General features: G+C 43.2%; 1 protein-coding gene across 3 annotated transcripts in view; it reads left to right on the top strand.

The window, feature by feature from the left end:
• Positions 1–22,548, top strand: part of malrd1 (MAM and LDL receptor class A domain containing 1) — a 114,078-nt gene that overhangs the window by 53,998 nt on the left and 37,532 nt on the right. For all 3 annotated transcript variants that reach the window (XM_014180735.2, XM_045710658.1, XM_045710659.1), the window contains exons 19-21: positions 1,283–1,388; positions 8,783–9,028; positions 10,081–10,238. In XM_014180735.2, coding sequence (XP_014036210.2) covers positions 1,283–1,388; positions 8,783–9,028; positions 10,081–10,238 — 510 coding nt within the window. The remainder of the gene's footprint in view (positions 1–1,282; positions 1,389–8,782; positions 9,029–10,080; positions 10,239–22,548) is intronic.

The following is a 22,548-nucleotide window of genomic DNA, read 5'->3' as shown; positions in this document are numbered from 1 at the left end:
CAACCAAAACCTAATATTAGATAAAGGGAACCTGAGTTTACAAAGAATTCAACATTATTTATTCTTTCTTTATTTAATTAGCAAAGTTAAGCAACACCCAATTCCCCTATGTGAAAAAGTAATTGCCCCTTTACACTCAGTAACTGGTTGTGCCACCTTTAGCTGTAATGACTGCAACCAAATGCTTCTTGTAGTTGTTGATTGGTCTCTCACATCGCTGTGGAGGAATTTTGGCCCGCTTTTACATGCAGAACTGCTTTAACTCAGCGACATTTGTGGGGTTTCAAGCATGAGCTGCTCGTTTCAAGTCCTGCCACAACATCATAATTGGGATTGGTCTGGACTTTGACTAGGCCATTCCAAAACTTAAAATGCTTTTTAGCCATTTTCATGTAGACTTGATTGTGTTTTGGATCATTGTCTTGCTGCATGACTCAGCTGCGCTTCAGCTCACAGATGGATGGCCTGACATTCTCCTGTCGAATTCTCTGATACAGAGCAGAGAATTCATGGTTCCTTCTATTAAGGCAAGTTGTCCAGGTCCTGAGGCAAAAAAAAGCATCCCCAAACCATCACACTATCAAATCAAATGTTATTGGTCACATACACATATTTAGCAGATGAGTACGCACCCTTGTGGGGCCCTGTGTTGAGGATCAGTGAAGTGGAGTTTTTTTTTTCTTCCTACCTTCACCTCCTGGGGGCGGCCTGTCAGGAAGTCCAGGACCCAGTTGCACAGGGCGGGTTTCAGACCCAGGGCCCCAAGCTTGATGATGCGCTTGGAGGCTACTGAAAGGCTGAGCTATAGTCAATGAACAGCATTCTTACATAGGTATTCCTCTTGTCCAGATGGGAGTGTGCAGTGCAATGGCGATTGCATCGTCTGTGGATCTATTGGGGATGTAAGCAAATTTAATTGGGTCTAGTGTGTCAGGTAAAGTATGATCCTTAACTAGCCTCTCAAAGCAATTCATGATGACAGTAGTGAGTGCTACAGGGCGATAGTCATTTAGTTCAGTTACCTTGGCTTTCTTGGGTACAGGAACAATGGTGGACATCTTGAAGCAAGTTGGGACAGCAGACTGGGGACATGCTTGACCGTTGGTATGAGGTTCTTGCCGTGGAATGCAGTGTTTGGTATTCACCAGGCATAATGGGACCCATTAGAAAGGTGGCAAGCACTTTTTCACGGCACTGTATATGTTTACAATCTTTATCTTATCCGACTTGCCACAACTAAAGTTCCCTGTGGAACAATTATGCTATTTTATTATATCCTAAGGTGGGCCACAACGCCAAGGGGGACATCTGTCTGGATGACATCACCTTCTCACCAGGCTGCCTGCTCTCATCTATGTCAGAAGCACTGGAGACTCCACCCCCATCAGGTATGATGTCATGATGTCACCCCGGGTGCATCTCAATAGTCTTAAGTGACCTCCTCGTCTCCTTGTTTCCTCTCCTTCATTAAAGTCTGAAAACCTACCCACTGGGAATTGACTTTGGCCTGTTCAGTTTTTTCGCATTAGCGCAGATGAAGGATAGAAGGAGAAGAAAGAACTAAGTAGTACATTATTTAGGGAATAGGGTTTAATTTGAGACATTAGTCATGGTTTTGTGGGCATAAATGACTGAGTGAACCAAGCAGTATCAGTCAGTGAATAAAGAACGGCTTGGTCTTCATTCAGATGATTGTACGTTTCCTCTGCATTCTTCCTGTTCTTTACGAGCCAACCCTTGAGAGAGACGAGAGAAAGGGACAACAACGTGAACTGATTTAGCCCCATTGTCACAGTGGTGCATAGCAGCTATAATTGCCCTTTCTAATGTATAGCTTACTGTTGTATTGGGTGTCGGAGAGGAAGAGAGGGAGAGAAGAGGAGGGTTTTGAGGGGATGGGGAAGGCTTTGTGTGTGGCCTCTTTAAGGGACCCCTAGTGATCTGCTGGGCTGGACTATAGGGGCCTTATACACAATAGTCCTGTTGTGTGCTTCTATATCTCTTTCTTTCTTCCTTTCTCTCTCTCTCTCTCTGACTTACTCACAGCCACAGAATGTGTTTGAGAATGCAACCTAGCCTGCTGTGAGTCTGCCAACAGGCAGGGGCATTAATGAGTCATCACATGACTTTAATGGAGTCTCAGCCCAATGGGAGTCAGCGGGAGTCGGCGGGAGTCAGTGTGAATATGAGGATGTTGGTAATGATATGTTGATATCCAGCTTGCTCTCTCTTTTGACAATTGCTGTGCGTGCATTTGCGTTTGCTGAAATGTTACACTTGTTTTGGGGTTATCCTTATGTCAGTCGGAGTTTGCGGTTCACAAACACTTGTGCGTTATGTCATCCCCCACCAAGAAAACAAAATCATTTGTGTCTCCCAAATGGAACTATATGCAAACCCATAATTTAAGAAACCCCTGCAATGGAGAGAGAAGGCTATGCCAAAATGGCTTTGACGGATATAGTTGAGAAAATGGCTGTCTTTTCTCTTACATGAAATATTATTTTGGCCAGACCAATGGCAGTACACTTTAGTCCTCTCACTGGACTTTTTATGTTAAACACACTTGTATATTATATTCCTTGGTCATTGATAGCACTGGAAAGGGAATACGGACTGTTAATACTGTGTAATATAGTCAGAATAACACAATGTAGTCAAATGTCTAATAAAACAAAATGAGATACAAGCAACAGAGAGGAGGGGAAGATCTAAGGGAGAGATACAGATGGTTGGTGTGCGTGCATTCGAAGACGAGGCCACTCGTCCTTCTACCATCATTACCCCAACATTATTATTCCATTTGGAACGAGTCAATCCCAAGGACGGCAGCCCCACAATCTCCTAGATCAATTACAAAATAAATCCTATCACCAGGCAAGCAAGGTCGACCTGGCTTTCTCTCTTCTTCCTTTTTTAATCAATTTTCTATGGTGAATGAAATGCGGCTGAACTTGTTTTCGCTCTTCCTCCTCTCCCCCCCTTCCTCAGAAAGAACGTGATAGCATCAGAAAACATTTGAGCAATTACATTTACATTTTAGTCATTTAGCAGACGCTCTTATCCAGAGCGACTTACAGTAGTGAATGCATACATTTCATACATTTTTTTTTTTTTATTTTTTTTTTTCTGTGCTGGCCCCCCATGGGAATCGAACCCACAACCCTGGCGTTGCAAACACCATGCTCTACCAACTGAGCTACAGTCTCAGATAAATCAAGCTCAAATGTAGAATCCATGCCTTTTATGAGATGCTACAGTATGGCTGTCTCCCAAATGGTACTCTATTCCCTATATATTGTACTATTTTTGACCAGGGCCCTATGGACCCTATGTTGTCATTTAATATGTAGCTTATGATATATAATGATATGTAACGACCATGGACTAATCACATCAAAAACGGTGGAGAATGGGCCTGTTGTTGAGGAGGACAGGGAGATGAAAGACAGTCTATTCAGATGAGAGGGAATGAGTCAAAGTGATGGAAAGCCATGTGGGACAAATGTAATCAGACAGCAGTGTGACGGCAGCTGATACAAGAAGAGATTCATGACTGTAACAGGTCATTACCGTAAGATTGTTGAGAGTCTGGATGTGGTTGCCCTGTGATGGTTATGGATCATGTTGTCAGTAACACACAACCCATCAGGCAATAAACACAGAATCCACAGATTCGTATACTCCCCAATCCACCAGGGGACAATATCCTACCCAGGGTGAGTATATGGGGTCGAAGGGCAGTGGGTCATTACAGTACCAGTGGAGGCTGCTGAGGGGAGGACAGCTCATAATAATGGCTAGAATGGAGTGAATGGAATGGCATCAACTAAATTAGATCCACTTTTAATGTACAGGCTCCTGAGCCATCATATCCCATAATGATCATCATATAAAAGTCCATTAATCCTCGGTATAATCTGCACTAACATTCAGTCTTTCATGCAGAGGGTGGGAGAGGTGGCGATAGAGGTGAATGGGGGAATAAACAGAGTTTGGCTTTGCTGTTATGATAGAACATATCAGACCTGGGTTCAAAAACTATTTTAAATCTTTCAAATACTTTGAGCGTTTGCTCTATCATGCTTGGAGTGCTAAGTGGGCAGGGTTTGCAGTTTTGGGACTATTCTGTTTGGTCCATTAAGCCCGGCAAGCTCAATCAAGCACATATACATTATTTTAAATGATGATTTATTACCATTTGAACCCCGGTCTAGATCATACAAATACAAAATCAGCTATGTACAAAGGCAGAAACAAATTTCAACATTTGAAATGACTTGAATGTATGGAAATGGTTGTCATGGTAGACCAAACTCTTTCTTCGTTACCTTTGAGAGGCAAAATGGTTTCCCGTTTTTCCATATCCATGTATGGTCCCAAATTGCACCCTATTCCCTTTGTGATGCCCTAATTTTGACGGTTGGGCTCTGGTCAAAAGTAGTACACTATATAGGGAATAGGATGCACATCATGCCACTGTGGTGGGACCATATTCCTTCTGGTCCTGTGCACCTGAAGAAGTGGAAGAAAATATTAGAGGGGATTTATCCCCCTTTCTTTGCTTGAATTACTGGGACCACCCCTCTTCATCACGCATCATCACGCCTCTCTAATACTCCCAAACTCCAAGTCTGACCCCACTGGAATGCCTGGCTCCTATACAGCCACAATTCCAGTCCCACATCCCCTCTTCTCAGCCGTCTACTCCCCCTCCTTCTGATACAAAGCCTTACTTCTCCCCTCCTTTGTCCTCCTAAGCCACTGACTGAAAGAGAGGCTAATGTATCATTCAGATCGTCTGCTTGCTTGGCTTACTTTTTATATTCAATTTGAATTCTTGGCCTTTCAGGTCTCTTTGCTTGTTTTGCGATTCAGGATCAGCTTTGCCTTTTAGATCACAATTAATAACATTACATGCACAAACGGGGGGAACTGATACTAGATCAGCACTCCTAGTCTGAGACACTTGATGTCGTTTCGACGAATAGCTTGACTAAATTGTATGGATTTTACAGTTTTGTGAACTCCACTAGATGTCATTAGCCTGACATTATGAAGGTGAAGTTCTGATCATGCAGAGGTGAGCTCACCATCTTAATACCTGCATTAATTAAAAGCAACTGCCTCTTTATTGTCACCTTGGGCCTTTTTATACATTCTGTGTGTGTGTGCATGTACTCTACATTACCAAAAGTATGTGGACACCTGCTCGTCGAACATCTCATTCCAAAATCATGGCCATTAATATGGAGTTGCTCCCCCCCCCTTTGTTGCTATAACAGCCTCCAGGCTTTCCACTAGATGTTGGAACATTTGCTGCGGGGACTGCAGGTCGCATTAGTGAGGTCGGTCACTGATGTTGGGCGATTAGGCCTGGCAGTCGGCATTCCAATTCATCCCAAAGGGGTTCAATAGGGTTGAGGTCAGGGCTCTAGGCAGGCCAGTCAAGTTCTTCCACACCGATCTTGACAAACCATTTCTGTATGGACCTCGCTTTGTGCACGGGGGCATTGTCATGCTGAAACAGGGCCTTCCCCAAACTGTTGCCACAAAGTTGCAAGCACAGAATCATCTAGAATGTCATTGTATGCTGTAGCGTGAAGATTTCCCTTCACTGGAACTAAGGGGCCTAGCCCGAACCATGAAAAATAGCCCCAGACCATAAATCCTCCTCCCACAAACTTTACAGTTGGCACCATGGATTTAGGCAGGTAGCGTTCTCCTGGGTTCCACCAACCCTCATAGATATCATCCTAACCAACTTGCCCTCTAAATACACCTCTGCTGTTTTCAACCAAGATCTCAGCGATCACTGCCTCATTGCCTGTATCCGTAATGGGTCAGCAGTCAAATGACCTCCACTCATCACTGTCAAACGCTCCCTGAAGCACTTCAGCGAGCAGGCCTTTCTAATCGACCTGGCCCGGGTGTCCTGGAAGGATATTGACCTCATCTCGTCAATAGAGGATGCCTCGTTATTCTTTAAAAATGCCTTCCTCACCATCTTAAATAGGCATGCCCCATTCAAGAAATGTAGAACTAGGAACAGATATAGCCCTTGGTTCTCTCCAGACCTGACTACCCTTAACCAGCACAAAAACATCCTGTGGCGTTCTGCATTAGCATCGAACAGCCCCCGTGATATGCAACTTTTTAGGGAAGTTAGAAACCAATATACACAGGCAGTTAGAAAAGCCAAGGCTAGCTTTTTCAAGCAGAAATTTGCTTCCTGCAACACAAACTCAAAAAAGTTCTGGGACACTGTAAAGTCCATGGAGAATAAGAGTACCTCCTCCCAGCTGCCCACTGCACTGAGGCTAGGAAACTCTATCACCACTGATAAATCCACGATAATTGAGAATTTCAAGAAGTATTTTTCTACGGCTGGCCATGCTTTCCACCTGGCTACCCATACCCCGGTCAACAGCACTGCACCCCCCACAGCAACTCGCCCAAGCCTTCCCCATTTCTCCTTCTCCCAAATGTTCTGAAAGAGCTGCAAAATCTGGACCCCTACAAATCAGCCGGTCTAGACAATCTGGACCCTTTCTTTCTTAAATTATCTGCCGAAATTGTTGCAACCCCTATTACTAGCCTGTTCAACCTCTCTTTCGTGTCATCTGAGATTGGAAAGCAGCTGCGGTCATCCCCCTCTTCAAAGGGGGACACACTCTTGACCCAAACTACTACAGACCTATATCTATCCTACCCTGCCTTTCTAAGGTTAACAAACAGATTACCGACCATTTCGAATCCGAACTGTACCTTCTCCACTATGCAATCTGGTTTCAGAGCTGGTCATGGGTGCACCTCAGCCACGCTCAAGGTCCTAAACGATATCTTAACCGCCATCGATAAGAAACAATACTGTGCAGCCGTATTCATTGACCTGGCCAAGGCTTTCGACTCACCACATCCTCATCAGCAGACTCAACAGCCTCGGTTTCTCAAATGATTGCCTCGCCCTGTTCACCAACTACTTTTCCGATAGAGTTCAGTGTGTCAAATCGGAGGGTCTGTTGTCTGGGCCTCTGGCAGTCTCTATGGGGGTGCCACAGGGTTCAATTCTTGGGCCAACTCTTTTCTCTGTATACATCAATGATGTCGCTCTTGCTGCTGGTGAGTTTCTGATCCACCTCTACGCAGACGACACCATTCTGTATACTTCTGGCCCTTCTTTGGACACTGTGTTAACTACCCTCCAGACGAGCTTCAATGCTATACAACTCTCCTTCCGTAGCCTCCAACTGCTCCTAAATACAAGTAAAACTAAATGCATGCTCATCAACCGACCGCTGCCTACACCTGCCCACCCAGCATCACTTCTCTGGACGGTTCTGACTTAGAATATGTGGACAACTACAAATACCTAGGTGTCTGGTTAGAGTGTAAACTCTCCTTCCAGACTCACATCAAACATCTCCAATCCAAAATTAAATCTAGAATTGGCTTCCTATTTCGCAACAAAGCATCCTTCACTCATGCTGCCAAACATGCCCTCGTAAAACTGACCATCCTACCGATCCTCGACTTCTGTGATGTCATTTACAAAATAGCCTCCAACACCCAACTCAACAAATTGGATGCAGTCTATCACAGTGCCATCCGTTTTGTCACCAAAGCCCCATATACTACCCACCACTGCGACCTGTACACTCCCGTTGGTTGGCCCTCGCTTCATACTCGTCGCCAAACCCACGCCAAACCCACTGGTTCCAGGACATCTACAAGACCCTGCTAGGTAAAGTCCCGCCTTATCTCAGCTCGCTGGTCACCATAGCAGCACCCACCCGTAGCACGCGCTCCAGCAGGTGTATTTCATTGGTCACCCCCAGGGCCAATTCCTCCTTTGGCTGCCTCTCCTTCCAGTTCTCTGCTGCCAATGACTGGAACGAACTACAAAAATCTCCAGTTTTAAGCACCAGCTGTCAGAGCAGCTCACAGATCACTGCACCTGTACATAGCCCTGCACCTGTACATTGGATGGGTGTGCTCGATGTTTTACAGCTGTCAGCAACGGGTGTTGCTGAAATAGCAAAATCCACTAATTTGAACGGGTGTCCACATACTTTTGTGTATATATATAGTGTATTTCTGATGATTGTTAGGTCTTAAGACCAGAGCCAACCCAAATCCACAGGGAATTCACACAGCTGTTTGTGCACTGAATGGATACGACTTTTAGTTGTGCACTATTTGTTTTGATTTCAATACTTCATTGATTTCCTATCTCACGGTCCTTTGTCCAGACTGGTCCTGCTTATTACCCTAGTCTCTTGGCTGCATGATCCATAACATTTCTACAGCACTTTGTGTCCCAAATGGCACCCTATATCCTATACAGTATAGTGCACTACTTTTGACCAAGGCCCAAAAGTACTGCACTTTATAGGGAATAGAGTGTCGTTTGGGACACAGGCCTAGTGCTGGGCAGCCTGACCGTACCCTCTTTCATTTGAGTGGTGCTTCACTTCCCTAATGGCTGACCCCTGACCTCTGCTCTACATGATGTATGAGGAAGCTAATGCATGCCAACATCATGCTAGCTACACACACAGATCCTGACACTGCTGCAGTTTCCCTTTGCCTTCATGTGCAAGCCACTGAATGCTATACAATAGATTGACTTTGTGTAATTCTCAGTACATGGCCTCTCCCTTGGTCAGTGTGTGTGTCTTCTGTCTCATGCAAGTATTATGCATTATAATCAGTGTGTGTCTGTCTGTCTGTCTCATGCATACATTATGCATTATAATCAGTGTGTGTGTGTGTTCCCTAGGCTCCTGTCCTCTGGGCCACCTGCAGTGTGAGAACGGCCAGTGTTTCCTTCCAGACAAGAGCTGTGACTTCATAGACGTTTGCGGCGACGGCACCGATGAAAAGGATTGTGGGACTTCCTGCTCTTTCGAGAATGGCCGCTGTGGTTGGAAGAGCTCCCTGGCTGACAACTTTGATTGGTCATTGGGTGTGGGCTCGGTCCAGGGCATAAGACCTCCATTTGACCACACTCTGAAGAATGAGCATGGTAATGTATTAGTGTATTTCTCTCTGCAATTTCTATGTGAATTCCCCTTATAGTCCAGGCGATATGTGAATTTCCCCCCCACTTTTTATAAAAAAATGAAACTTGGTACAGTTGCAATGTTTGGGGCTCTGAACAGTTTGGAGCTCTGAGCACAATAAAACATCCTCTTGCCATGGTGGCTATTTCTCTATCCCACCATAACCGAACAATGTATTTTTCTCTTCATACTGTATCTGCTGAACCAAACATGAAAACATAGAATAGAGTCCAATAACATACTTGAATTGATTTGAGGAAGTGATAAAAGTTAGCTTTTTTACATTCCCTACCTGCTCTGCGAGTAAATTAAAACCCATATCCCAGAATTTTATGAGATAGTTGGATCACATTTCTTGGCTCAAGATGGAGAGGATTGATAAGAAAAAGAACATTCGTAATATTTATGCATTTTAACATCTGTGTCTGGAATGGAAATTCATAATTTCGTCATAGCAGCTTTGATAGAGAAATACATTTGAGCAGAATGAACGCTATGGACGTGTCCCAAATGGCACCCTATTCTTTATAAAGTGCATTCCATACATAGGGCTCTGGTCAGTAGTGTATTGCACTATATAGAGAATAGGATAGGATGCCATTAGGGATGCATCTCCTTCTATGTGTCACAGACAAGGTATTGAATGGCTATTCATCTGCAGTATCTTGAGAAGCTTTTGAATTGACTTAGAGCCACATATATGAATGATTAGACTCTTCCAGTCTGTTGAATGTTTTAGATCACTGACTCACGTTGAGTCCAGCATGTTCTTTTTTTAACTTTGGAGGTTTTATCATTGACTTGGTAAACTTTTATGTGCCCTCTGTAATGGCAACCACTGAAGGCACCAAGGGGCAGTTGCAGTGATCGCCACCCCATGACTCTCCCTCGCACCCCTATGACCTCACTGTAATTTGTCATCAGAAGCAAGAACAGTCTGAGGAGGTGGCTATCAATCTGCTTCACACCTCTCTCTCTCTCTCTCTCCCTCTTACTCTCTCTCTCTCTCACCCAGGTCATTTTGTCTATTTGGAAGCTACTCCAGTGGGATTTAAAGGTGATAAGGCTCACATGAAGAGCTCTGTGTGGAAGGAGTCCAGTGCCACCTGCAAGCTCACCTTCTGGTACTACATTTCCCACAAAGCATCAGGCACCATCCGCTTACTGGTCAAGGTACAAATGTTATTTTACTTCTTGTTGAGGTATGGACATAATATGGAATAGTATACAGTTGAAGTCGGCAGTCAGTTTTTCATAATTTCTGACATTTAATCCTAGTAAAGATTCCCTGTCTTAGGTCAGTTAGGATCACCACTTTATTTTAAGAATGTGAAATGTCAGAATAATAATAGGGAGAATGATTTATTTCAGCTTCTATTTCTTTCATCACATTCCCAGTGGGTCAGAAGTTTACATACACTCAATTAGTATTTGGTAGCATTGCCTTTAAATTGTTTAACTTGGGTCAAACATTTCGGGTAGCCTTCCACAAGCTTCCCACAATAAGTTGGGTGAATTTTGGCCCATTCCTCCTGACAGAGCTGGTGTAACTGAGTCAGGTTTGTAGGCCTCCTTGCGCACACACACTATTTCAGTTCTGCCCACAAATGTTCTATAGGATTAAGGTCAGGGCTTTGTGATGGCCGCTCCAATACCTTGACTTTGTTGTCCTTAAGCCAATTTTCACTTTCTTGAAACAAGCCTCTCACCGTTGACGCTTGTTATAGGCCACCCTCTGCCCCCAGCTGTGCCCTGGACACCATATGTGAATTGATTGCCCCCCATCTATCTTCAGAGCTCGTGCTGCTAGGTGACCTAACTTGGGACATGCTTAACACCCCGGCCATCCTACAATCTAAGCTTGATGCCCTCAATCTCACACAAATTATCAATGAACTCACCAGGTACAACCCCAAATCCGTAAACACGGGCACCCTCATAGATATCATCCTAACCAATTTGCCCTCCAAATACACCTCTGCTGTTTTCAACCAAGATCTCAGCGATCACTGCCTCATTGCCTGCATCCGTAATGGGTCTGCGGTCAAACGACCACCCCTCATCACTGTCAAACGCTCCCTAAAACACTTCAGCGAGCAGGCCTTTCTAATCGACCTGGCCCGGGTATCTTGGAAGGGTATTGACCTCACCCCGTCAGTAGAGGATGCCTGGTTATTCTTTGAAAGTGCCTTCCTTACCATCTTAAATAAGCATGCCCCATTCAAAAAATGTAGAACCAGAAACAGATATAGCCCATGGTTCTCTCCAGACCTGACTGCCCTTGACCAGCACAAAAACATCCTGTGGCGTTCTGCATTAGCATCGAATAGCCCCCGTGATATGCAATTTTTCAGGGAAGTTAGGAACCAATATACACAGGCAGTTAGGAAAGCTAAGGCTAGCTTTTTCAAGCAGAAATTTTCATCCTGTAGCACAAACTCAAAAAGGTTCTGGGACACTGTAAAGTCCATGGAGAATTAAAGCACCTCTTCCCAGCTGCCCACTGCACTGAGGCTAGGAAACACTGTCACCACCGATAAATCCACGATAATTGAGAATTTCAATAAGTATTTTTCTACGGCTGGCCATGCTTTCCACATGGCTACCCCTACCCCGGTCAACAGCCCTGCACCCTCCACAGCAACTTGCCCAAGCCTCCCCATTTCTCCTTCACCCAAATCCAGATAGCTGATGTTCTGAAAGAGCTGCTAAATCTGGACCCCTACAAATCAGCCGGGCTAGACAATCTCTCTTTCTAAAATGATCTGCCGAAATTGTTGCAACCCCTATTACTAGCCTATTCAACCTCTCTTTCGTATCGTCTGAGATTCCCAAAGATTGGAAAGCAGCTGCGGTCATCCCCCTCTTCAAAGGGGGAGACACTCTAGACCTAAACTGCTATAGACCTATATCTATCCTACCCAGTTCTGACTTAGAATATGTGGACAACTACAAATACCGAGATGTCTGGTTAGACTTTAAACTCTCCTTCCAGGCTCACATTAAGCATCTCCAATCCAAAATTAAATCTAGAATCGGCTTCCTATTTCGCAAGAAATCCTCCTTCACTCATGCTGCCAAACATATCCTCATAAAACTGACCATCCTACCAATCCTTGACTTTCGCGATGTCATTTACAAAATAGCATCTAACACTCTACTCAGCAAATTGGATGCAGTGTATCACAGTGCCATCCGTTTTGTCACCAAAGCCCAATATACTACCCACCACTGCGACCTGTATGCTCTCGTTGGCTGGTCCTCGCTTCATACTCGCCGCCAAACCCACTGGCTCCAGGTCATCTACAAGTCTCTGCTAGGTAAAGCCCCACCTTATCTCAGCTCACTGGTCACCATAGCGGCAGCCACCCATAGCACGCACTCCAGCAGGTATATCTCACTGGTCACCCCCAAAGCCAATTCTTACTTTGGCCGCCTTTCCTTCCAGTTCTCTGCTGCAAATGACTGGAACGAACTGCAAAAATCACTGAAGCTGGAGACTCATATCTCCCTCACTAGCTTTAAGCACCAGCTGTCAGAGCAGCTCACAGATCACTGCACCTGTACATAGCCCATCTGTAAATAGCCCATCCAACAACCTCATCCCCATACTGTATTTTTTTTTTTGCACCCCAGTATCTCTACTTGCACATTCATCTTCTGCACATCTACCATTCCAGTGTTTAATTGTGATATTGTAATTACTTCGCCACCATGGCCTATTTATTGCCTTACCTCCCTTATCCTACCTCATTTGCACACACTGTATATATACTTTTTCTATTGTATTACTGAATTTATGTTTGTTTATTCCATGTGTAACTCTGTTGTTGTATGTGTCGAACTGTTTTGCTTTATCTTGGCCAGGTTGCAGTTGTAAATGAGAACTTGTTCTCAACTAGCCTACCTGGCTAAATAAAGGTGAAATAATAATCTGCAGTTGCAAACCGTAGTCTGGCTTTTTTATGGCGGTTTTGGAGCAATGGTTTCTTCCTTGCTGAGCGGATTTTCAGGTTATGCGATATAGGTCTAGTTTTACTGTGGATATAGATACTTTTGTACCTGTTACCTCCAGCATCTTCACAAGGTCCTTTGCTGCTGTTCTGGGATTGATTTGCACTTTACGCACCAAAGTACGTTCATCTCTAGGAGACAGAACGCGTCTCCTTCCTGATTGGTATGACTGCTACGTGGTCCCATGGTGTTTATACTTGTGTACTATTGTTTGTACAGATGAACGTGGTACCTTCAGGCCTTTGGAAATTGCTCCCAATAATGAACCAGACTTGTTGTGGTATGCAATTATTTTCTGAGGTCTTGGCTGATTTCTTTTGATTTTCCCATGATGGCAAGCAAAGAGGCACTGAGTTTGAAGGTAGGCCTTGAAATACATCCACAGGTACAACTTCAATTGACTCAAATGATGTCAATTAGTCTATCAAAAGCTTCTAAAGCCATGACATCATTTTCAGGGATTTTCCAAGCTGTTTAAAGGCAGAGTCAACTTAGTGTATGTAAACTTCTGACCGACTGGAATTGTGATTAAGTGAAATAATCTGTCTGTAAACAATTGTTGGAAAAATTACTTGTGTCATGTACAAAGTAGATGTCTTAACTGACTTGCCAAAACTAGAGATTTGTGGAGTGGTTGAAAAACGAGTATTAATGATTCCAACCTAAGTGTATGTAAACTTCCGACTTCAACTGTATGTGCATTTACATAGAATGCAGCAAGAAATATATCTGTTTTCACTTTGAAGCGTACAATGTCCATAGGATGTCATTGCTGATGACTCACGTAGATGGTCTGTGTCCCAAATGGCACCCTGTTCCCTATAAAGTGCACAGGCCCATGGGGGGCAAACAACTATCATTCTCCATGCCAGTGCTCCAAGCCTCCAAGGGGGGGGGGTTTCCCAGACCAGGGCAAACCCAGCTCACCATCTGGGCCGAGGGTACACCAGCACCCCTGCCAGCTTCGCCTGTTAAGCTGACCCACCCTCATTTTTCTTTTTCTTGACAGTGCGTTTGACTTGCAAGTTGTTGCTGTGTGTTTTTTTTAATCGTTTTGCCATGGTAGGGTTCTCTTGTTTCATGCTGTGCATTGTTTGTTTACTCTCAAACATGATTAAACTTGGCAAGGTAGTCCTCAAGGTTAAGGTGCAAACAATGCTTTAGATCAGCAGGTTTGTGAGTGTCTGTGTGTGTGATACTCTGTTGTTTAGCTACATGCATGTTGAGCATACACACGCAAACACACACACTGTTCTGTGCGTTAGCGTACACGTGGTACTGTGTGCTTGACACCGTGTGTGTGAGCGTGCACGCGCGTGTGTGTTAGCTTTCACGAATGGTTCCCTGTGTGTGTGAGCTTGTACACACAGCAAGAACCATTCTGTGCAATTTGCAAAGCAGGTCAGGAAGTCATCATGTAAATTTCAGCAAAGCCTCTTATCCCTCTTCTAGCAGCAAGGGGTGGTATCCCACCTTCAGGAATTAGCATTTCATTAAGCTTCCCCTGATAAAGGAGGCGACTGTTATGCTAATAACCCAGATAATGCCTTATGCAAGAAACTGGACTGCCTGCGGTAACACTAGCTAGCGTAACAGAGCTCATGGTGCATGGTGAGTGTGTAAGAGAGAGAGCTACAGGCGATGAGAGCAAAATGGCACCCTATTTCCTACATGTATATAGTGCCTGGTTAAAGGTAGTGCACTATACAGGGAATTGGGTGCTTTTGAGCTGCACCTTAGGAGTCCAGTGCACCAGAGCCTGAAGCTAAATGTGCGTTGTCAGAGGTTGGTTGCTAAGGGGATGGATGTTTAGAAATTATTTAAACCCCCACAACATACATTTTTGGCAATGGTGTCATCTCTGTGATTACAGTAGATGACTGTAATAAGTTAAAATAACAGAATTTAATCTGTTTTCACAGAAATGTGCCTTGCATCATAAAAAAGCCATTACAGGATGTAAAAAACAGCAATAGACACTTAACAAAAAAACATATGGGGACAGGGGACTGTACACGTGCAGTGATAGAAGGGATGATCAACATTATTCACATCACAGATCAGGAATCACATATGGGTCTGTAAAGTGCAGTATAAATATTGAACTTTCATAAAATCACAAGTGCAATACATCAAAATAAAGCTTATCTTGTTGTTAATCCAGCCACCATGTCAGATTTCAAAAAGACTTTACAGCGAAAGCAAACCATGCGATTATCTGAGAACAGCGCCCAGCAGACAAATCATTACAAACAGTAACCAGCCAAGTAGAGGAGTAACAAAAGTCAGAAATAGCGATAAATGAATCACTTACCTATTGATCTTCATATGGTTACACTCACAAGACTCCCAATTACCCAATAAATGTTCGTTTTGTTCGATAAATTCCCTCTTTATATCCAAAACCTCCGTTTTGTTCAGTAATCCACTGTCTCAAATCAGAGCGTGAAACTCAACAAAACAGAAATTCTCATAATAAACATACATAAAATATGCAAGTGTTATACATCAGCTTAAAGATAAACTTCTTGTTAATCCAACCGCTGTGTCAGATTTTAAAAAGGCTTTACGGTGAAAGCGAACCATGCGATTATCTGAGAACAGTGCCCAGCAGACAAATCATTACAGCCAAGTAGAGGAGTAACAAAAGTCAGAAATAGCGATGAAATGTATCACTTACCTTTGATGATCTTCATATGGTTGCACTCCCAAGACTTCATGTTACACAATAAATGTTTGTTTTGTTCGATAAAGTCCCTCTTTATATCCAAAAACCTCAGTTTTGTTGGTGCGTTTTGTTCAGTAATCCATTGGAACACAGCAGGCAGACTTAAAATAAAGAAATTACCATAAATGTTCGTAGAAACATGTCAAACGATGTTTAAAATCAATCCTCAGGTTGTTTTTGTCATAAATAATCGATCATATTTCAACCGGACAAAAGCTTCGTCAATAGAAAAGGAGAAACAAGAAAGGCGTGCTCCCGGTCAAGCGCAGGACTCATGTTTGGAAATTTCCACTGTCCTCTCATTGAAAGTAGTGTTTCCCCCTCATTTTTCAGAGTAAAAGCCTGAAACAATGCCTTAAGACTGGCCACATGTAGTGGAAGCCATAGGGATCGTGAACTGGGTCATAAGTCTTTGTATGGTGGATAGGCTTTCAATGGAAAAACAGCCATTTCAAAATAATAGCACTTCCTGGATGGATTTTCCTCACGTTTTCGCCTGCCATATCAGTTCTGTTATACTCACAGACATTATAGAGTGTAGAGTGTTTTCTATCCAAATCTATCAATTGTATGCATATCCTAGCTTCTGGGCCTGAGTAGCAGGCAGTTTACTTTGGGCACGCTTTTCATCTGGAGGTGAAAATAGTGCCCCCTACCCTAGTGAGGTTAACTGAGGTGCATTGCTTGGATTTTGAGCCCACCACGCTATTCCATAGGATAGTGCAGACTGCTGGGCTAATATTTGTCATAATGCTGGACCTGGGATTAAAGAGTTGGAATTGGGATTGAACCCCGGACTTTATTGAGAAGACGAGTATAAATGTGTCTAAGCCATGAGCATTACTGCTAGACCGCGTACTGTGCACAATTGGACCTGGAATTTGACTCCAACCCGCTGACTGTTTGATTGGACTGTGACTTGTGGAGTGGCAGCTTGACATGTAGGATCTTCGGGAGATGTGCTGATTGCTTTACATATCGCCCTCTTTCATGTAGACGGAACATGAGCTTTCTGAAAGGTCACTGTCGTGATGGAGATGTGGAGACAAAATGTCACAAGTGATCATGGACATGAGTTCTAAGTTAACAGTAGTATCAGATCAGTGGGAGAAAAAGGGAGTCATGGTGAGCCATGAATGTGTGTGTTTTGTGTATGTGACCAAGTGACACTCTGACCTCTTTGTCACTGTGTTTGTATGAAGTATGAGGAGCAAGGGCAGCTCTAGTCTGTACAGGCCAAGTTGAGAGGACACACAACACACACACACACACACACACACACACACACAGTGTGCTGTGGATATTGGCTAAAATCGTCAAAGACTCCAACCACCCATGCCATAGACTATTTTCTCTGCTGCCGCATGGCAAGAGGTACCAGTGCATCAAGTCTGACACCAACAGGCTGTTGAACAGCTTCTATCCCCAAGCAATACGACTGATAAATAGCTAACAAAATAGCTACACAGACCGAGTTTACCTTTTTATTGACCTTTTAGTTTAGTCTCTATGCACAATCACAGGGCCCTACACACTCACACACACTGTCACTCCAACACACACACAAACACTCACTCCATCATTTGCTCACACACACATAATATGCACACACATTTATACTGACTCTACACACTTGCACACCCACTGAAATACAAGCTGCTGCTACTCTGTTTATCTTATATCCTGTTGCCTAGTCACCTTACCTCTAAACAGTACCAGTCAAAAGTTTGGACACACCTACCTATTCAAGGGTTTTTCTTAATTTTTCACTATTTTCTACATTGTAGAATAATAGTGAAGACATAAACTATGAAATAAAAGATATGTAATCATGTAGTAACCAAAAAAGGTGTGAAACAAGTCAAAATATATTTGAGATTCTTCAAAGTAGCCACCCTTTGCCTTGATGACAACTTTGCACACTCTTGGCATTTTCTCAACCAGCTTCATGAGGTAGTCACCTGGAATGCATTTCAATTAACAGGTGTGCTTTGTTAAGTTAAATTGAGGAATTTCTTTCCTTCTTAATGCGTTTTGAGCCAATCAGTTGTGTTGTGACAAGGTAGGGGTGGTATACAGACCATAGCCTATTTGGTAAAAGACCAAGTCCATATTATGACAAGAAGAGCTCCAATAAGCAAAGAGAAACAACAGTCCATCATTACTTTAAGACATGAACGTTTCTTCAAGTGCAGTCGCAAAAACCAACAAGAGCTATGATGAAACTGCCCGCCACAGTTGAGGAAGACCCAGAGTTACCTCTGCTGCAGAGGATAAGTTCATTAGAGTTACCAGCCTCAGAAACTGCAGCCCAAATAAATGCTTCACAGAATTCAAGTAGCAGACACGTCTCAACATCAACTGTTCAGAGGAGATTGCATGAATCAGGCCTTCATGATTGAATTGCTGCAAAGAAACCACTACTAAAGGACACCAATAATAAGAGATTTGCTTGGGCCAAGAAACACAAGCAATGGACATTAGACCGGTGGAAATATGTCCTTTGGTCTGATGAGTACAAATTTGCGATTTTTGGTTCCGACCACCGTTTCTTTGTGAAACGCAGAGTAGGTGAACGGATGATTTCCACATGTGTAGTTTGCACCGTGAAGCATGGAGGAGGAAGTGTGATGGTGTGGGGGTGCTTTGGTGTTGACACTACCAATTTTGTATTTAGAATTCAAGGCACACTTAACTAGCATTGCTATCACAGCATTCTGCAGCGATATGCCATCCCATCTGGTTTGCGCTTAGTGGGACTATCATTTGTTTTTCAACAGGACAATTACCAAAAACACACCTCCAGGCTGTGTAAGGGCTATTTGACCAAGAAGGAGTGTGATCGGTGGCTGCATCAGATGACCTGGCCTCCACAATCACCAAACCTCAACCCAATTGAGATGGTTTGGGATGAGTTGGACCTCCGAGTGAAGGAAAGGTGGGAACTCCTTCAAGACTGTTGGAAAAGCATTCCAGGTGAAGCTGGGTGAGAGAATGCCAAGAGTGTGCAAAGCTGTCAAGGCAAAGGGTGGCTACTTTGAAGAATCTAAAATACATATTGAATGGTTTAACACTTGTTTTGGTTACTACATGATTCCATGTGTGTTATTTCATAGTTTTAATGTCTTCACTATTATTCTACAATGTAGAAAATATGAAAAACCCTTGAATTACGTAAGTGTGTCCAAACTTTTGACTGGTACTGTACCTCCGTCACTACAGTATCCCTGCACATGTAAATATAGTATTGGAACTCATTTTTTAAATATTTCCTGTACATAGTATGCTTAATTACTGTGTGTATTTCTTATTTTTTCATTGCATTGTTGGGCTGTGACTTTGCAAGAAAGGCATTTAACTGTGCCATTCTGTGCCTATGCCATTCTGAAGGACACAGTGTAATATGAACAGAGAGGTGGTCTTCAAAGGTGCTTGCAGAACAAAGGGAACTAACTGAACTGCAATTATGACTTAGAAGTCCTTGATGGGTAGGGAGGAGGGGGAACTGCATATACCTGGCCTTAATCACTAAACACTTTTCCTCTGAATTTACAGAGCCTTCAGAAATTATTCACACCATTGAATTGTTCCACATTTTGTGTTATAGCCTGAATTTAAAATGGATTCAATTGTGATTTTGTGTCACTGGCCTACACACAATACCCCATAACGTCAAAGTGGAATTATGTTTTTAGAATTTTATACAAATTAATTTAAAATGAGCTGAAATGTCTTGATATAACCCCTTTGTTATGGCAAGCCTAAATCAGTTCAGGAGTAAAATTGTGCTTAACAAGTCACATAATAAGTTGCATGGACTCGAGTGTTTAACATTATTTTTTTAATGACTACCTCATTTTTGTACCCCACGCATACAATTATATGTAAGGTCCCTCAGTCGTGGAGTGAATTTCAAACACAGTTTCAACCACAAAGACCAGGGTATCAGAACTCAGGAGAAGACCCAGATGTAGACAGGTAGAGTCACAGATGTTTAATGACCCAAACAGGGGGCAGGCAAAAGACAGGTCAAAGGCAGGCAGAGGTCCGTAATCCAGGTCAGAGTCAATAAGGTGCAGAACAGCAGACAGGCTCGGGGTCAGGACAGACAGAGGTTCTTTATCGGGTCAGAGTCAGGCAAGTACAGAACAGCAGGCAGGCTCAGGATCAGGGTAGGCAGAATGGTCAGAACCAGGGAAACAGAACTTGAGAAAGCAGAGAGAAGGGAAACCACGCTGGTAAGACCTGACAAGACGAACTGGCAACAGACAAACAGAGAACACAAGTGTAAATACACTGGGGAAGATGGGCGACACCTGGAGGGGGTGGAGACGAGCACAAAGACAGGTTAAACAGATCAGGGTGACACAGGGAGGTTTTCCTACACCTCGCAAAGCAGGGCACCTATTAGTAGATGAGCAAAACATTTAAAAAGCAGACATTGAATATCCTTTTGAGCATGGTGAAGTTCTGAATTACACTTTGGATGATGTATCAATACACCCAGTAACTACAAAGTTGCCGGAGAGGAAGGAAACCATGAAGCCATTGATGACTTGAACACAGTTAGAGTTTAATGGTTGTGATGGAAGAAAATTAAGGATGGATCAACAACATTGTAGTTACTCCACAATACTAACCTAAATGACAGAGAGAAAAGAAAGAAGCCTGAACAGAATAAAAATATTCCAAAACATGCATCCTGTTAGCAATAAGGCACTAAGGTAAAACTGCTAAACATTTGGAAAATAAATACACTTTATGTCCTGAATACAAAGCGCTATGTTTGGGGCAAATCCAACATAACACATCACTGAGTACCACTCTTCATATTTTCATGTATGGTGGTAGCTGCATCATGTTATGGGTATTCTTGTCATCAGCAAGGACGAGGGAGTTTTTTTAGGATACAAATAAATGGAATAGCGCTAAGCAGAGGCAAAATCCTAGAGGAAAACCTGGTTCAGTCTGCTTTCCAACAGACAGTGGGAGACAAATTCACCATTGAGCAGGACAATAACCTAAAACACAAGGCCAAATATATACTGGAGTTGCTTACCAAGACAACATTGAATGTTCTTGAGTTGCCTAGTTACAGTTTTGACTTAAATAGGCTTGAAAATCTGTGGCAAGACTTGAAAATGGCTGCCTAGCAATGATTAAACAACCAACTTGACAGATCTTGAAGAATTTGAAGAAGAATAATGTGCAAATATTGTACAATCCAGGTGTCCAAGCACTTAGACTTACCCAGAAAGGGTTTGAATGCTTTTAATCGAGATATAGCATAGTTAAAAAAAATATATATATATATATATATATATATATGTGTTTTTTTACAAATGTTAGAATTTTTTTGTACACTTTGACAGAGTATTTTGTGTAGATTGGACAAAAATATAACATTTAAATCCATATTAATCTAACTTGTAACACAACAAAATGTGGAAAAGGTCAAGAGGTGTGAATACTTTCTGAAGGCACTATTCCATAGAGCTGTCTATTCATATCAGGATTGGTAACTTCTGAGCAATCTATCAGGTTTCAGGTAAGACCCAAGTGCAGACTGTGTGGAAGTAACAATGTTTATTGTAACAGAGGCAGGCAAATGACAGATCAAGGCAGGAAGGGGTTGATAATCCAGAGTAGTGGGGCCAAGGTACAGGACGGCAGGCAGGCCCAGGGCAGGCAGAGATTGGTAATCCAGAGAAGGGGCAAAGGTACAGGATGGCGGGCTCGGAGTCAGAACAGGCAGGGGTCAAAACCAGGAGGGAAAGAAAAGAAAAGCGAGACTGGAAAAAGCAGGCACTGAGACACAGAACACTGTTTGAACAAACAAGACGAACTGGCACAGACAGACAGAAAACACAGGTAAAAATACCCAGGGGATAAGTGGATGGGCGACACCTGGAGGGGATGTGGAGACAAGCACAAGGACAGATGAAACAGATCAGGGTGTGACAGCAATCAGTCATGATCAGACATCTCTAACAATGGCTCAGCCCACCGGGAGGGAACAGAAATACTGTAGGCAGTCTGTGACACTGGGCCTGTCTCAAATGTAGTGCACAAATTTTGCCCAGAGCCCTATGGGTCAAAAGTAGGGCACTATGTAGGGAATGGGTTGCCATTTGGGATGCAGAATTTGAATATGAGCTGTTAGGAGGTACGGTATGAGATAGACACACAGTGACACATTTCTCTCAATCACTTAATCCTCAAACAGAGAACAGAAAAAACCATAATGCACTCTGATTTGAAGGTGAGCCGACAGCCAAACAGCTGCCAGCAGCCCCGTAAAATGAAAAGCCCATGAATACAAATGGGATTTCAGCTTAGCAGGACATTTAATATAATAGTAAGTCATTAGGGAGATTTTAATGGCGATTGCAACTTTCCCCTGTCCGTTTAGGCTACTGCGACGGTCATCAAATGTGATCAAATGATGCCAATGATACATTTATGTAAATGTCTACCTGGCCTCATTATGCATAGTGGATTTTGCGGGTTGCGCTGCGGCGACTGTGAACTCTTTCGAATGAACTGAAATGTATCTGATAAGTGCCTCGATAGATATCGCATTGAGACATCAAATATGAGCTATGCCGGTATGATCCACCAGTCAGCCACCGCACCGAGACTAGTTTTATGGATGGAGCTCCCTTTCTATATCACACACACAAATCTGGATAAATCATGTGGTAAAATTGGCTATTAATCTTTTACATTCGCCGTAACAAG

The sequence above is a fragment of the Salmo salar genome, chromosome ssa29, assembly GCF_905237065.1.
Source record: "Salmo salar chromosome ssa29, Ssal_v3.1, whole genome shotgun sequence".
Taxonomy (NCBI): Eukaryota; Metazoa; Chordata; class Actinopteri; order Salmoniformes; family Salmonidae; genus Salmo; species Salmo salar.
The sequence above is the reverse complement of the archived record's forward strand: the minus strand, read 5'-3'. Positions and strand labels throughout refer to the sequence as shown.